The following is a 15,013-nucleotide window of genomic DNA, read 5'->3' on the forward strand; positions in this document are numbered from 1 at the left end:
GAACCTATAAATCAATTTGGGGAATATGGCCACTTCAATAATATTAAATATGAACATGGACACCTTCCCATTTATTTAGGTTTTCTGTAATTGCTTTCAACATGTTTTACAGTTTTCAAAACATATCTTTCATATCTCCTTTGGTCAAATTTATTCCTAAGAATTTTATTCTTTTGATGCTATTGAAAATGGAATTGTTTTCCTAATTTCATTTTCAGATTGTTCATTACAAATGCATGGAAATGAAATTTATTTTTGTATATTGATCTAGTATCCTGTAGCCTTGCTCAATTTGTTTATTTCTACCAATTTTTTTAGTAGATTCCTCATATTTTCTGTACATAAGATCATGTCATCTGCAAGTAGAGGTAGTTTTACTTCTTTCTTTCCAATCTGAATACCTGTTTTCCCATACCCTTGATGATAGTGTGCTATGAATTTTTCTAATTAACTGCTAAATAATATTATTTTCCTTTTTTTGTAAGGAATTCTTTTTTTTAAGATTTTATTAATTTATTTGTCAGAGAGAGCGCACACAAGCAGGGGGAGCACCAGGCAGAGGGAGAAGCAGGTTCCTCACTGAGCAAGGAGCCTGATGCAGGACTCAATCCCAAGACCCTGGGACCGAAGGCAGATGCTTAACCAACTGAGCCACCCAGGAGTCCCAGTAATATTATCTTCATGGGAAGATGTGGCAGGAATTATGAAGGGACTAAGATTTTACTCTGCTTGCAAACTCACAATTAGCCTGCCACAGTTTCCTGGAAGCTGGCAGAAGTCTAACCAAGACTCCTGGGTCAGAGACAAAGGACTTTGTAATTCACCCAGGCTGCATGAACCTCATGTTTGCATCACTTCGTCTTGCCACCTCCATCTCCAAATCCCATGGGAGTGATGCTGGACAGCCTAGGTAGATGTTAAGCATGCAACTGAGAGTGTAGGAAACTCCACTCTTTTTTAAAGAGTCTGCTAGCAAACCTCCCCAACCTTTAGAGTGGGACATTATCCTTATTATCCTGATCAGCAAACAAATCTTCGCCCTGCCCCGAAAGGAGATAACACCTCTAATTTCCTAGGCTGTTTGTATAGCAAACAGCCTTGAAAATACAGTCTGTAACAAAGGCTATCGATGCCTCTGCTGGGAAGACATGCACAAACAGAAAAGACCTACCAAAATCTGTCTCTGAACAAGATTCTTTTCAGTTTGTTTTCCCCAAAGGGTGTTGCTACCAGTTCAGTTTCTAATCAGTTTGAGAAGGATAATACTGTATTTTCCTCCACTCTAGAATATAATTGGTACTGGCACATGATAGGCATTCAATAAATACTTCCTGTTGGACTACTGAGTGGATGAATGGATAAATGGAAGGATCAATTCCTGAAATACTTGGGGCATAATTACAATGAAACTTCAAGATCCACAATAAAATTCTGATCTGCTGGTTGAAAATGTATAAATGTGAACTATATCTCTTCATCTCCTCCTCTGCATCCTCCTCATACCTGTACATAATGTTTTTCATTTTTAACTGCTCACATTTAATGACTGCTAAAAACATTACGCAGAGTCCCTAACTGCAGAGGACTCAAATCCTTAAAACTACCAACTGCTTCCCTGTAGAGCTTTGCAGCTGTCGTATGAAGCCCAAGATCTCTGAGAATTCCAGAGCACTCAAACCCCCAGTCTTCTTCCTGCCTGGTCAGGACAGGTAAGGAATTATTGAACATTGCCTCACTTTCCTTTTCTGATTTCACATAGAAGATACGAGTATGTCTGGCATCAGATGAGGTCATCTTATGAGTTTGGGGTTGCTTTCTCCACTAAGGCGCAACATATTAGGTATTGGTTTCGAAGAGCATTGTACTGCTCCTTGGTCTGAAATAAAATGCACGTACAAAATCCATGTGCAGCTTATTGTTAGTCGAGGTTTGGTACCATATCACTGGTACCATTCAGTGTTCTTAATTGCAAACAACCGCCTCTGCTCTGACTAGTACGTGCAGGAATTTATTGAGGAATATTGGGTAATTCACAGAACCTCTCAGAGGACCAGAAAGCCAGGGTCTGCCTCTAAGGCAACCGGGAGCAAGGCCCAACCACACCACGAAGGCCACTCTGCCAACAACACCACCGCAGCTGTCACTAGGCACGAATGACCTTTAGGAATGGACACCAGAAGCTCTGCTGTTGCTATTTCCAAAGTGCTGGATGCCTCCTCCGGAGAGGAAAAGGAGCATCTCCACTTGCTGCTTTCTCAGCTGAAGTCAAGTCACACCTGGAGATGTCTGACTGGTGAAACCCAGGTCCTATGCCAGAACCCTAGCTGCAAGGAAGTCTAGGAACGGGAGTTTTCTGGTTTCAACCTTGGGAAGGAAGAACACAGCATGTGGAAAATGACCAAAACATACATAGCCTTGTAGTGGATACTGTCAGAAAGGCTTCTGCTCATATGGCCTTGGATCCCTTTGCTATTTTTATACATGTCAGCAGCACTCCTAATAACCAGCACCTTCCTCTCTTTGGTCAGAGAACTGCTCCCAAAATATCCCAATTCCCTTGTGTTATGGCCCGAATGTTTGTGTTCCCCCAATATTCATAGATTGAAATGCTAACCCCCAAGGTGATGATCTTAAGAGGTGGGTCTTAGGAAGGTTATTAGGTCACTAGGCTCTGCCCTCATGATTCAGATTAGTGCCTCTACAAAAAAAGACCACACAGAGCTAGCTCACCTCTTCCCCCAAGTGAGGACACAGCAAAAGGTAACACCAGGAAGTGGGTCTTCACTAGGTGCTAACTCTACCAGCACCTTGATCTTGGACTTCTCCGTCTCCAGAACTGGGAGAAATAAATGTGTGTTGTTTATAAGCCACCCATTTTATGTTATTTTTGTTATAGCAGCCCAGATGCGCTAAGACAGCTCACCCTCCAAACAGGACCCTCTGAGCTGTGATCCTCACAGTATCCGAGCTTCCCAGTGGGACTTTGCCAGCTATCACATCCTTGCTTGTCCTTCTTTCCTGTTCTACTTCCCACTCTCCTGTTTTTCCTGGGAACATTTACAACACTGGTTACAATCCTGGTTCTCTTACAACACTGGAGTCAGTTGTCACTCATGCACTCAGGAAGAAAGTGGCAAAACAGCTGACAATGACATGCACTTTGCCCATTATTATATAATTGACAATTTACTTAACCTTTTTTTGGGTTAAACTCTGTCACAGAAAATAATGTCAACCTTGAAAGGTCTTCTAAAAATTAAATGAAATAAGAGATATCCTGGTACTTAGTAGAGCCCCTCCAAAAAGGTATTTCCCTTTCTTGCTCCTTCCAGCTGACTGAAAGTTAAATTGAGAGAAAATGTTTCATTTCCATATTTGTCACTCTGTGCAAATGAGTCAAATCCAGATTAAAAAATAAAAACTGGGGGTGCCTGGGTGGCTCAGTTGGTTAAGCGACCGCCTTCGGTTCAGGTCATGATCCTGGAGTCCCAGGATCAAGTCCTGCACGGGGCTCCCTGCTCAGCAGGGAGTCTGCTTCTCCCTCTGACCCTCCCCCTTCTCATGCTCTCTCTCTCTCTCAAATAAATAAATAAATCTTTAAAATAAATTAATTAATTTTAAAAACCTGGGATGGAGGGGCACCTGGATGGCTCAGTCAGTTGAGTGTCCAACTCTTGATTTTGACTCAGGTTCTGATCTCAAGGTTATGGAATTGAGCCCCACATCGAGTTCTGTGCTCAGCGCGGAGTCTGCTTGAATTCTCTCTCTCTCCCTCTTCCTCTGCCCCTCCCAGCTGCTCACACTCTCTCTCTAAATAAAGAAATAAATAAAATCTTAAAAAAAAAAAACTGGGATGGAGAAGTCTCAGCCAGCCCAGGCTAGCATGAGCCTTCCTGCTGAAGAAGAGATGGCCCACATGGTCAGGAGATTGGTTACATACAAAAAGACTGAGAAAATAAGTCAATATATTGAGAATAATGGGAGCCATGTTTCTCATTCCCAGGGAAGAGAGGTACAAATATAGAAGGGGGAAAGTCTAGATAAAACATTTAAGGTTGAATTGTAATTGGAGGTATCAATGTGAATTCCTGGTTGATTCCAGGTTGTCTTAAGAGTAATAGAAAGCCACTGGGAGAAAGCAGGGTGAAGTACAGTGGGGTAAGCAGTTCATTATAAGATGTGCATTTAGAGGGGCCCCTGGGTGGCTCAGCTGGTGAAGCTCCAACTCTTGATCTCAGCTTAGGTCTTGACCTCAGGGTCGTAAATTTAAGCCCCACATTGGGCTCCACACTGGGCATGGAGCCTACTTAAAAAAAAAAAATTGCATTTGGAAAATGTTACGATTATGTGGCAAAATGTGGAAAACAGACTGGAGAATGGAAAGAGCAAACTTGCAAAACTAGCAAGGGGTTAGTGGCTAAAGCAAAAGTTGATGGTAGCCTAGACTTGATGGTGGTGACAGAGATGGAAAAATTTGGATTGACTGAAGAAATATTGAGAAGGTAAAAAATGACATGATTTGGTGATGGGGAGGTGTATAAGATGATAGCTAGGTTTTTAGTTTGCTAAGCTGAACAAATGGTGCCATCCAAAGAGGTAGGAAACATTAGAAGAGAATTAGGTTTAAGGGAAAGATCATGCATTGACTTTTAAACATAAAGAATTTGAGCTTCCTTTGAGACAACAAAATGTCGAGTTCTGGAAACCAAGGAAAGGGAATGTTTCAAGAAAGAAAGAGAGGGGCTCCTGGGTGGGTCAGTCGGTTAGGTGTCCAACTCTTGATTTCTGCTCAAGTCATGATCTCAGGGTCATGGGATGAAGCCCAGTGTCGGGCTTCGCGCTGAGCAGGAAGTCTGCTTGAGATTCTCACTCTCCTTCTCCCCTTCCTGCACACTCTTGAAAAAGGAGGAGGAGGAGGAAGAGGAGAAAGATCAACTATGTTGAAAGCTTTAGAGAGGTGAGGTAGTAAATGGTTCAAAAATATCCATGAGAGAGCTGCTTCAGAGGACAGATGGATGGAGAAGCCAAGACTGGAATGGGTTGAGAAGTGAGTAGGTGAAAAGAATATAGAGGCTCTTCTCCTTCCACTACAAAAACAGTTGCAGGAAATGTACTTATATTGGCCTAAAAGAAAAGCGCCATAATTCTAACCAAATCAGAAATATCAAGAGAGTTCAAGCTCCACTTGGGATGAATTTCAATTTACACGTGTCATGCTACCTAGTCTTCTGGGCTCCAGAAGAATGGAACTTGCTCTAGAAAACACAATACACAATAGTTACTCATTACCACTACCACTCTGATTTGAAAATAAGAATTCTACACCCCCCCAAAAAAATTACTACAAAAAAGTCACTCAGAGTCACTTTAGCCTCCAAAGGTCATGCCTTCCTCTGTGTTCTACACATAGGATGTGTTGTCTCACAGTGCTTTTCTCCCATAGCCAAAACCTTATCCAAATTTCAGATCAGGGTCTATCAGTGAGTCAAATCACACCTTATTTGGAAAACCTTAGCATTTGTGCCTTTAACCTATAATGTTGCCAACCAGCCTTGCTCTCAAATTAATAAATATTTTCACAATAGACTATGAAGCCCCATCAGGCACAGTGATTTCTCAATCTTTTATATGTTACTAAGACTTTTTCTGTATATCAAATTAAGTACAGTATTGCAAAGTGCTCCAAACCCCATTTCCATCTCTCGGTCTTCAATTTCCCTATGAGTAATAATAGCTAACATTCATTGATTACTGTGTGCCATTCACTATTCTAGACATTTTTCACATAACACAAATAATCCTCCCAACAACCCTGTAATATACATATTTCTATTCCCATTTTGCCAATAAAAAATTGAGGTACAGAAAGTCCAAGTGACACAATTATTAAGTAGCAGAGTTGGGATTCACACAAATACAGACAAGAGCCCACGTTCCTAAATTTTTAGCAACAGAAAAATAACTCTAATAAGGCCTGGTCCTACCTGGCCAAGTTTTACTGATGTATCAGGATTAAGTAGCATAGTTTAGCAACCAGAGTTTTTTAAAGATATTCTATTCCATCGAATCACACGTTGTCCATTTTCTATGCCCTCTTCCGTGGTGCTAGAAGAACCCGCTGTATTCCTGACGGCCCAGAGGTGGCGCTGCAGGGACAGGTAAGGGCACAGGCAACGTCACTGGGAGGGGCTGATCCGGAGCGAGGACGCGATCCGTCACCCCGTGGTAGGCGGAACCTAGGGAAGGGCAAAAGAAAGCGAATGTTCTGTTGTGCGCAGGCGCAAGGCTGGGCACTCCCCCGGGAGTGAGGGCTGCTGGGCCCGATGACGTGGCCTGGCAACGTCTGCTCCGGTGCGCCTCTGGGGGCCCCGGCGCCGCCGGAACTGCCCGCGGCCTAGTCCCGACGCGCGTGTGCTTGTGAGCCGGAGCCGGGGAGAGCGGCGGCGGCCGAACCTGTGGGGACCCGACGGGGCCGCTGCCATGGGGGAGTGACGCGCCTGCGCCCGCTGTTCCGCGGCAGCGGCGAGACATGAGGAAACCCCGCGGCGGGGGCAGCGGCTGCGGCTCCTGAGCCCCGGGATGGAGGAGAAATACGGCGGGGACGTGCTAGCCGGCCCCGTCGGCGGCGGCGGCGGCGGTGGCGGCGGCGGCCTCGGGCCGGTGGACGTGCCCAGCGCTCGGTAGGTGACGGACGCGGCTCGCGCCTCCGGAGCGCCTCTTTCCCGCGCCTGCGCTCGCCGGCTCGCTCACTCGCGGACCCGGACGGCAACTGCCCCCCGGACGCGCGCGGGCACCGGCGGCCCTCCAGTCCCACTGACAGCCTGGAACGCCCTCAGCCCAGCGCGCGTCCCACAGCGGTCCGGCCTGTCCCTGTGGCTCCTGCGCCCGCGGCTTTCATTGGCTCCCCTGTTGCCCGCTGCAGAATGAATGCTCTAAAGCCCAGGGCGGTTCTGCTTGAGTTTCTGGTGTTCGAGGCATACCGTTAACCTTCCCTCTGCCAGCCGGTTCACGGGAGGGGTTTTTCTGGTCTGTGACAACCATTTCTGTTGGCTTTCTCCCTGAAATAGTAGTTCAGTGACTACTAAACCTTTCTGACGTCTCGCTGCGTAAGTTGGGGGAAGGTGTCACCATCTTCAGGCGAACAAACCAAAGTACAAACGGATGAACTTCGACATTCAGGTTAACCCCGCACATCAAAAATTCAGCCCGTCATCTGGCTTTCTTTATTTTCCTTGGCTTATTTTATTTTATTATTAAATGAGAAATGTGTGCTCATTGTTTAAAAAAAAAAACTCAAGTACAAAAATTCGAGTGTGTCCTTGATCTGTCTTAAGTTCTGAGGTAGTGTCAAAGATGCATAAAATATGGCCCAACAATTTTGTTGGAATTCGTATTGATTGTCTTCATTTTTAAGGAGGTTCGGTTTTTTCGTTCTTCCGTACTTTTTTTGAGATTTAAAGATTGTTTTGATAAATTATTTGGAACTGTAGAAATAGCGTTGCTGATATAAATTTTTTTAATGAAAAGGAAAGGACATTTAAAATGCTGGAGCATAACTTAAGTCAACTGAATTTTTGTAGTTTAAGTTTAATTTTCTAATCTCTTTGAAATAACAGCGTATATTATTTACTGAGCAATAGGGGATTCTGGGCTAGATTTTGGTAGTAGAGGGGGGAAAATGCTATAAAGGACCATAATAGGTCTGTTAACAGAACTGGACTATGGGTGATAAAGTACCATAACCATGTTAAATTTTCTGAAGTTGATAACTTACCCGATTTTATAAGAAAATGTACATATTCTTAGGAAATCAAGTATTTAGAAGTGTGATATAAGTAACTTATTCCTAGTTGAGAAAAAAAGGCCTGTATTTAGAGAGATGATAAAGCAAACGGGACATTTAACAATGAGGGAATCCAGGTAAAGGGCATACTATTCTTGCCACTTTTCTGTAAACTGGAAATTATTTTTAAACAAATAGTTTAAAGTTACTATTTATTCAAGAGATTACTGTCTTAGGTAGACGTGGCAAAGTCTTTTGCTATCCTGTTGTAGTATTTGCTTAGCAGAACTGCCCTTCTATTGTAGTTCATTGCAAAATCAAATTCAACTCAGGAGTGGTTGAATTTTTAATAGATTCCAAGTTGCAAGAATTTTCCTTTGTGTAGACTAATAATCAAATACTAGTTATAATCTGCAACAAAAACTTGTTCAAAAATCCTTTAATTGTGGATATTTTTGTGGCTGAATTCACAAAAAAGGAATTGTTTTAAATGTTTCTATCTGGCTTCTGTAAGACCTCTTTGCAAGAAAGAGGGTGAGAGCATTTGTTGAACACCTGTGTTGCATGTCCTTTGAGTATAGCATCTCACTTAATCCTTAACAACAGTGCTACATACTACATAGCACATCATTGTTTCACAGATCAAGAAACTGAGACATAGAAAAATGTTTAGGGACGCCTGAGTGGCTCAGTCGTTAAGCGTCTCCCTGCTCAGCAGGAGGCCTGATTCTCCCTCTCCCACTCCCCCTGCTTGTGTTCCCTCTTTCGCTCTCTGTCAAATAAATAAAATCTTAAAAAAAAAAAAAAAGTTTATTTTCCCAACTAATAACTGAACTGAGAGTCAGTTACCCTAAACCACATGCATTTCACATACTGATTGTGTTTTTTGTTTACTGGAGAACCATGAACTGCTTCAGTGGGCAAAGCTAAGAAGCACGTTTAAACCCAAACCGAAATTTTGGTAATTCCAAGTTTAGAGAACCAGAGAGTTTTGTAATCCTTTACATAAAAGACCAGTGATAACGTTTGATGAAACTAGTTGATGGCAAATAATGATTTATCAGTTGAGTAGGTGGAATATATCCCCTTGAGTCCCCCAGAATCAGTGAGTGACTCAGGGGCCACTGCCCATGTTGAAGAGCCTTTCTCTCCTAACCCCCCCTTTCCTTAGTAAATGAAGCTGTTCAGTTTCCCTGCACAATATGAACTACACATATCTACTTATTAGTATATGGTTATTTAGCCTTAGCTAGTGTTTCATCTGTAGCCCAAGAGGAAGACTTCACTCATGGGGTTTTAAAAATCAGAGTCCAGGAATGCCTGAGTGGCTCAGTTGGTTAAGCGAGTCTGCCTTTGGCTCAGGTCATGATCTCAGGGTCCTGGGATTGAGCCCTCATCAGGCTCCCTGCTCAGCTGAGAGCCTGCTTCTCCCTCTCCCACTGCTGCTCCCCGTGCTTGTGCGCTCTCTCTCTCTCTCTGTGTCTCTCTCTCAAATAAATAAAATCTTTAAAAAAGAAAGATTAATGTTTTATAAATAAAATCAGAGAGTCCAACTTTTAACTATATGTTAAAATAATTTTCCTGATTTAATAATGGTAGCAAAAATCTTGAACATGTATTACATGAAGTCACTATCAAAATATGTGTATAATTGTAAATATGTGAATATATGAAATATGCGTGTGTCCTTACATGAAGATGCAAAGGAAAAGATTTGAAAGGATGACCACTTAGTTAGTTGCCTATGAGGAACTTAGAAATGCTTGTATCTAAAACTTTAATAACAAGCAGCTACTCAGGAATTACTTTTATAATCTCTGTATTTTAAAAATTAAAAAAAAATTTGTGTCGGAAAAGATCATGATAGTAATATGTTATCAAGAAATATTTTACTGGGGCACCTGGGTGGCTCAGTCGTTAAGCGTCTGCCTTCGGCTCAGGTCACAATCCCAGAGTCCTGGGATCGAGCCCCACATCGGGCTCCCTGCTCCACGGGAAGCCTGCTTCTCCCTCTCCCACTCCCCCTGCTTGTGTTCCCTCTCTCGCTGTGTCTCTCTCTAATAAATTAAAAAAAAAAAAATCTTTAAAAAAATATATATATATTTTACTTAGGGGTGCCGGGGTGGCGCAGTCAGTTGAGCGTCCAACTCTTGGTTTCAGCTCAGATAGTAATCTCAGGGTCGTGAGATTGCTCAGCATGTCGGGCTCCGGGCACAGTGTGGTGTTTGAGAAGTCTCTCTCCCCCACCTCTTCCGCTCATGCTCTCTCTCTCTAAAGTAAATAAATCTTTTTTAAAAAAGATAAGTATTTTACTTAAATTAATGTTCCTTATGACTAAATCTTGCCTTTGAAGTGCCAGATTTTTCAAGTTTTATTAATACTTCAAACAGAAAGTACTTAGAAATTGGGCGCCTGGATGGCTGAGTCGTTAAGCATCTGCCTTCGGCTCTGGTAACAATCCCAGTATCCTGGGATCGAGCCCCACATCGGGCTCCCAGCTCAGTGGGGAGCCTGCTTCTCTTCCTGCTTGCACGCGCTCTCTCTCTCTCTCAAATAAATAAATAAAATCTTAAAAAGAATTTCACATATTGCCCCATCTTGTTAAAACAAGTATATTAAATATAATTTGCCAATGGGTTAGCCTGGTGATGGGTATTAAAGAGGGCACGTTCTGCATGGAGCACTGGGTGTTACATGCAAACAATGAATCATGGAACACTACATCAAAAACTAATGATGTAATGTATGGTGGTTAACGTAACATAAAAAAAAATATATAATTTACCTTTTCCTTGTTGACCTCTCATCATTCTATCATCTGGTTAACTGAGCTTAAATAAAGTCATGTATTCAAAGGCTTGTTCCTAGTACTAGTATTTTGCATATGCTGCTCTCTGCTTTGAAATACCCTTTCGGGTTTCTTGCTTTGTGATTCCTGCTTAGTCTTTATTTTTATTTTTTTAAGTACGCTCCACACCCAGCATGGAGCCCAATGTGTGACTTGAACTCATGACCCTGAGGTCGAGACCTGAGCTGAGATCAAGTGTTGGATGCTTAACTGACTGAGCCGCCCAGGCACCCCAAATTCCTACTTAGTCTTTAATACACACTTAGACGTCTCGAACTCTAATGACAGACCCCTGCTTACCAAGTTACAGTTAGTTGCTCCCACTATTCTTTTATTTTTTTTATTTTTTTTAAAGATTATTTATTTATTTGAGAGAGAGAGAATGAGAGAGAGAGAGCACGAGAGGGAAGAGGGTCAGAGGGAGAAGCAGACTCCCCGCCGAGCAGGGAGCCCGATGTGGGACTCGATCCCGGGACTCCGGGATCATGACCCGAGCCGAAGGCAGTTGCTTAACCAACTGAGCCACCCAGGCGCCCTCCCACTATTCTTTTAAAACTCCATTACTTATTGGGTCACATAAATATTTGTTTGCTTGCCTGTCTTCCTTAGGCCTCAGACTCCTTGTGGGCAGGGTCTCTGTTACACATTAAGTGTCACAGATAGCACCTAGAAATATATTCAGTTGTAAGTAACCCAATGAAGAGAACTTTAAACAAATGAGGAGATATTCTTCTCACATGAAAGAAACCAGACGTAGGTATTTGCTCAGCACCTCAGTGATACCATCTAAGACCCAGCTTCCTTGTCTTTGCTCTCTGCCATCCTAAGTGTATTGGCTTTCATATTCAGGCTTGTTATAAGATGGTTAACACTTTTAGATAATGTTAACATTTTGATAACATTTTTTAGATAAAGGTCCTCCCTTGAAGGCAGAAAGTATTTCCAACTGCATCTTCCCTTATGATCAGGAAGAGGGAAGGCTATGCTTGAAGCCACCCCTAGGTCTTATTGGCTGTGTATAGCATCTGGCACATAGTAAGTGTGCAAAGAATATTTGAAGAATGGCTGACTAGCCCCATGGAGGATATACAAGGCTCTTTGCTGACATTGAGAATTCCCAGACTGCTGTGATTTTTATTTTTTTTTAAAGATTTTATTTATTTATTCATGAGAGACAGTGGGAGAGAGAAAGAGGGAGAAGCAGGCTCCCAAGGAGCAGGGAGCCGGACGCAGGACTCGATCCCAGGACCCCGGGATCATGACCCGAGCCGAAGGCAGACGCTCAACCATCTGAACCACCCAGGCGCCCAACTGCTGTGATTTTTAATGTACTTCTGTTTTTCCTGGTCTTTATTTTTTCCCTCCCTATCTTGACATTATTATTTGTGTCCTTGCTTCTATCCTGCTGCCTTATTATTACACCTGATTAAGAGCTTAAGGAGTAAAGCCCATGCGGTTTCAAGTGTTGCTCTCTGCTTGATTTCATTCTTTTTATACCTGTGTAATTTTCAGCATAATCGAGCTATAGAACTTTTTTTTTTAAGATTTATGTATTTAGAGAGAGAGTGAGCATGCGCAGGGGGAAGGGGCAGAGAGGGAGAGAATCTTGAGCAGACTGCCTGCTGAGCACGGAGCCCGATGCCCAACACGGGGCTTGATCCCATGACCCTAAGATCATGACCCTAGCCAAAATCAAGAGTCAGACGCTTAACCGACTGAGCCACCCAGGTGCCCCAAGCTATAGAACATTTTTGTCATCCCAGAAAATATGTTTGATCTTTGAAACAAATTTTAATGAAGTTTATACTGTTCAACAAGTGGGTTAAATAGGAACTTTAGGGTTCTTTAGGATGTGACTTACATTATTCCACAATAACATTTTTACTAGCTTTTGGGTGATTAATTATCACAGTTAAAATCCGGCGGGGGGGGAATCCCCAGACTGCACTGTAAAAGGCCCCCCGGATGGTGTTCATGATAAGAAAAAACACTGTGGTCAAATCTTTTTTTAATTTAGTATGATATTATCTGGACTAAAACAGAAAATGAGCTGTCTTGGATGGTGAAGATGCTGAGATTCATTCTTTCAAGGACTGAAATTTATTTTAATAATTGCATCAAAATCTTCCTAAAATATATTTTTTCATGCCTTCTTAACCAGACTACTGTTTGTTTAATATAGTTTAGCTCTTGTTAATTCAGGGCCATTGCACTGGATTATTCATACTCATCAGTTTTTATATTATACATTGATATCCCCATTGTATGTCAGATTGTTTTAATTCTATTTGAATGACTTGGGTTTCTTTTAAACTTCTGGTTTTGCTTTTTGTATTTTTTCTCCCATTGATAGAGACTTCTTATCCCTGTCAGTATGCTGGCCATGGGCATCCCTCACACACCGTTTTTGGTTTTGGTTTTTGTCTTTTTTCCTTGCACCTCCTTTTTAATGTAGTAACACCTATTTGATGTAAACTTAAAAAGTTATCTACTGAGTAGCTTGCACAAGATGTGCTATTAGGGTGAGAGAAAAAATACTAAGAATTCCACAACTTTTTTTTTTAAAGATTTTATTTATTTATTAGAGAGAGAGAGAGAGCACGAGAGGGGGTAGGGTCAGAGGGAGAAGCAGACTCCCTGCTGAGCAGGGAGCCGGTGTGGGACTCGATCCTGGGACTCCAGGATCATGACCCTGAGCCGAAGGCAGTCGCTTAACCAACTGAGCCACCCAGGCGCCCTCCACAACTTTTTATCTCATTCTTTTTAATTTCTAATTTGTGTATGTTTTATAATGTATATAATATAACAGTACAGTAATACCACTTTTACAACATACAGGTAGTTGGTTTCGTGTGCAAAATTTTTTTTTTTTTTTTTACTGCTAGAGAGTATATGATCAAAGAAGACTACAAGACTAGGGACACCTGGGTGGCTCAGTCATTGGGTGTCTGCCTTCGGCTCGGGTCATGATCCCAGGGTCCTGGGATCGAGCCCTGCATCGGGCTCCCTGCTCAGCGGGAAGCCTGCTTCTGCCTCTCCCAGTCCCCCTGCTTGTGTTCCCTCTCTCGCTGTTTCTCATTCTGTCAAATAAATAAAATCTTTAAAAAAAAAAAAAAGACTACAAGACTAGAAAACTGAAGTAATTTCTTTCCTAATTTCCATTTCTTTTTCAGGAGCTCCTTTTTTCTTTCTTTTTATGGTAGCCTAATTTTTTCATGCGTGCAGTATTCTTATGTCTCAGAGAATGTTATTTATAGTTCTTTGTTGTTTTCTGCTGCTGTTACCTGTGATCCCTTTATCTTTTAGATTTGTTGTTTTTATTTGGTCTCTCAAGCTTATCTTAAAGGACTGATTATCCATGTTGGCCATTCATATTGGAGTGAGCCCTAAAAAGCTAATTAGAACACCTGTGTAGGGCTTGTCCCTAGTGGATCCCTATAAGGGTTCTGCTGAGAGATTGCAGCCTGGCTGTTAGGATATTGGAGGTAAAAGAAAAGGAGGTGGGGTGGAGTTAAGAAGGAAATTTCCTTTTAATTTCCATGATTTTATTCCAGCACCTCACCCCTCCTCTCTGCTTTGCCTTATGTCTAGACCTCTCCAGAGACTAAGCCTCATGTGTCCCGTCATGACTGAGGAGAGAGAGTTGTTGATGCTGCTCCTCTTTTCAGCTCCCCAGCCTTTTTCTGAGGTGCTTCAGATTTCTGAGCCTTACAGGACTCTGTAGGGCAGGTTGCTTGACATTTCAACCATGACTCTAAACTGCAGTCACACAGCAAAGCAGAGGAGGGGAAACCTAAGGCATTTACCATTCCTCTGTTCCTTCTTACATGGTGCTCTTCTAGTTTCATCGCAGGTAGAGTTTGGTGTCTGTTTTTATTCTCTTTGTTTGAAGTAACTGTTAGGTTTAAAAAGCAGATTACAGAATAATCTGGACAGCTCAGTTAACCAAGAACATACTTTTTTTTCTTTTTTAAGATTTTATGTATTTATTTGACAGAGAGTTAGGAAGAGCAGGAACACAAGCAGGGGGTGTGGGAGAGGGAGAAGCAGACTCCCCGCTGAGCAGGGAGCCCAATGTTGGGCTCGATCCCAGGACCCTGGGATCATGACCTGAGCCGAAGGCAGACGCTTAACGGCTGAGCCACCCAGGAGCCCCGAACATATTTTTAGTTTGGCCTCTTTTTTTGTTTGTTTTTATAACAGCCTGCGTATGTATAGAGAGACGCAATGTACATTAAAAAGAATCTGGAAGTTTATATACCAAGATGTTAATAGTAGTTATGTGGATGGTGAGTTGTTTGGTTTTTTTGTTTCATTTTTTTTAATGAGTATCTGTGGTTTTTATAATGATCCCTATTGTATAATACATATTACAGAGTTCC

The 15,013-nt window shown here is 42.3% G+C and overlaps 1 protein-coding gene across 1 annotated transcript in view; it reads left to right on the forward strand.

The window, feature by feature from the left end:
- The first annotated feature begins 6,320 nt into the window (after positions 1 to 6,320).
- Positions 6,321 to 15,013, forward strand: part of SLC30A5 (solute carrier family 30 member 5) — a 36,555-nt gene continuing 27,862 nt past the window's right edge. The window contains exon 1 of the mRNA XM_028089652.2: positions 6,321 to 6,680. Within this exon, the coding sequence (XP_027945453.1) occupies positions 6,580 to 6,680 (101 nt within the window). The 5' untranslated portion in view covers positions 6,321 to 6,579. The remainder of the gene's footprint in view (positions 6,681 to 15,013) is intronic.

Source organism: Eumetopias jubatus, unplaced genomic scaffold (genome assembly GCF_037043125.1).
Source record: "Eumetopias jubatus isolate StellerSeaLion01/CBP00866 unplaced genomic scaffold, mEumJub1_p1.0 scaffold_5, whole genome shotgun sequence".
Taxonomy (NCBI): domain Eukaryota; kingdom Metazoa; phylum Chordata; class Mammalia; order Carnivora; family Otariidae; genus Eumetopias; species Eumetopias jubatus.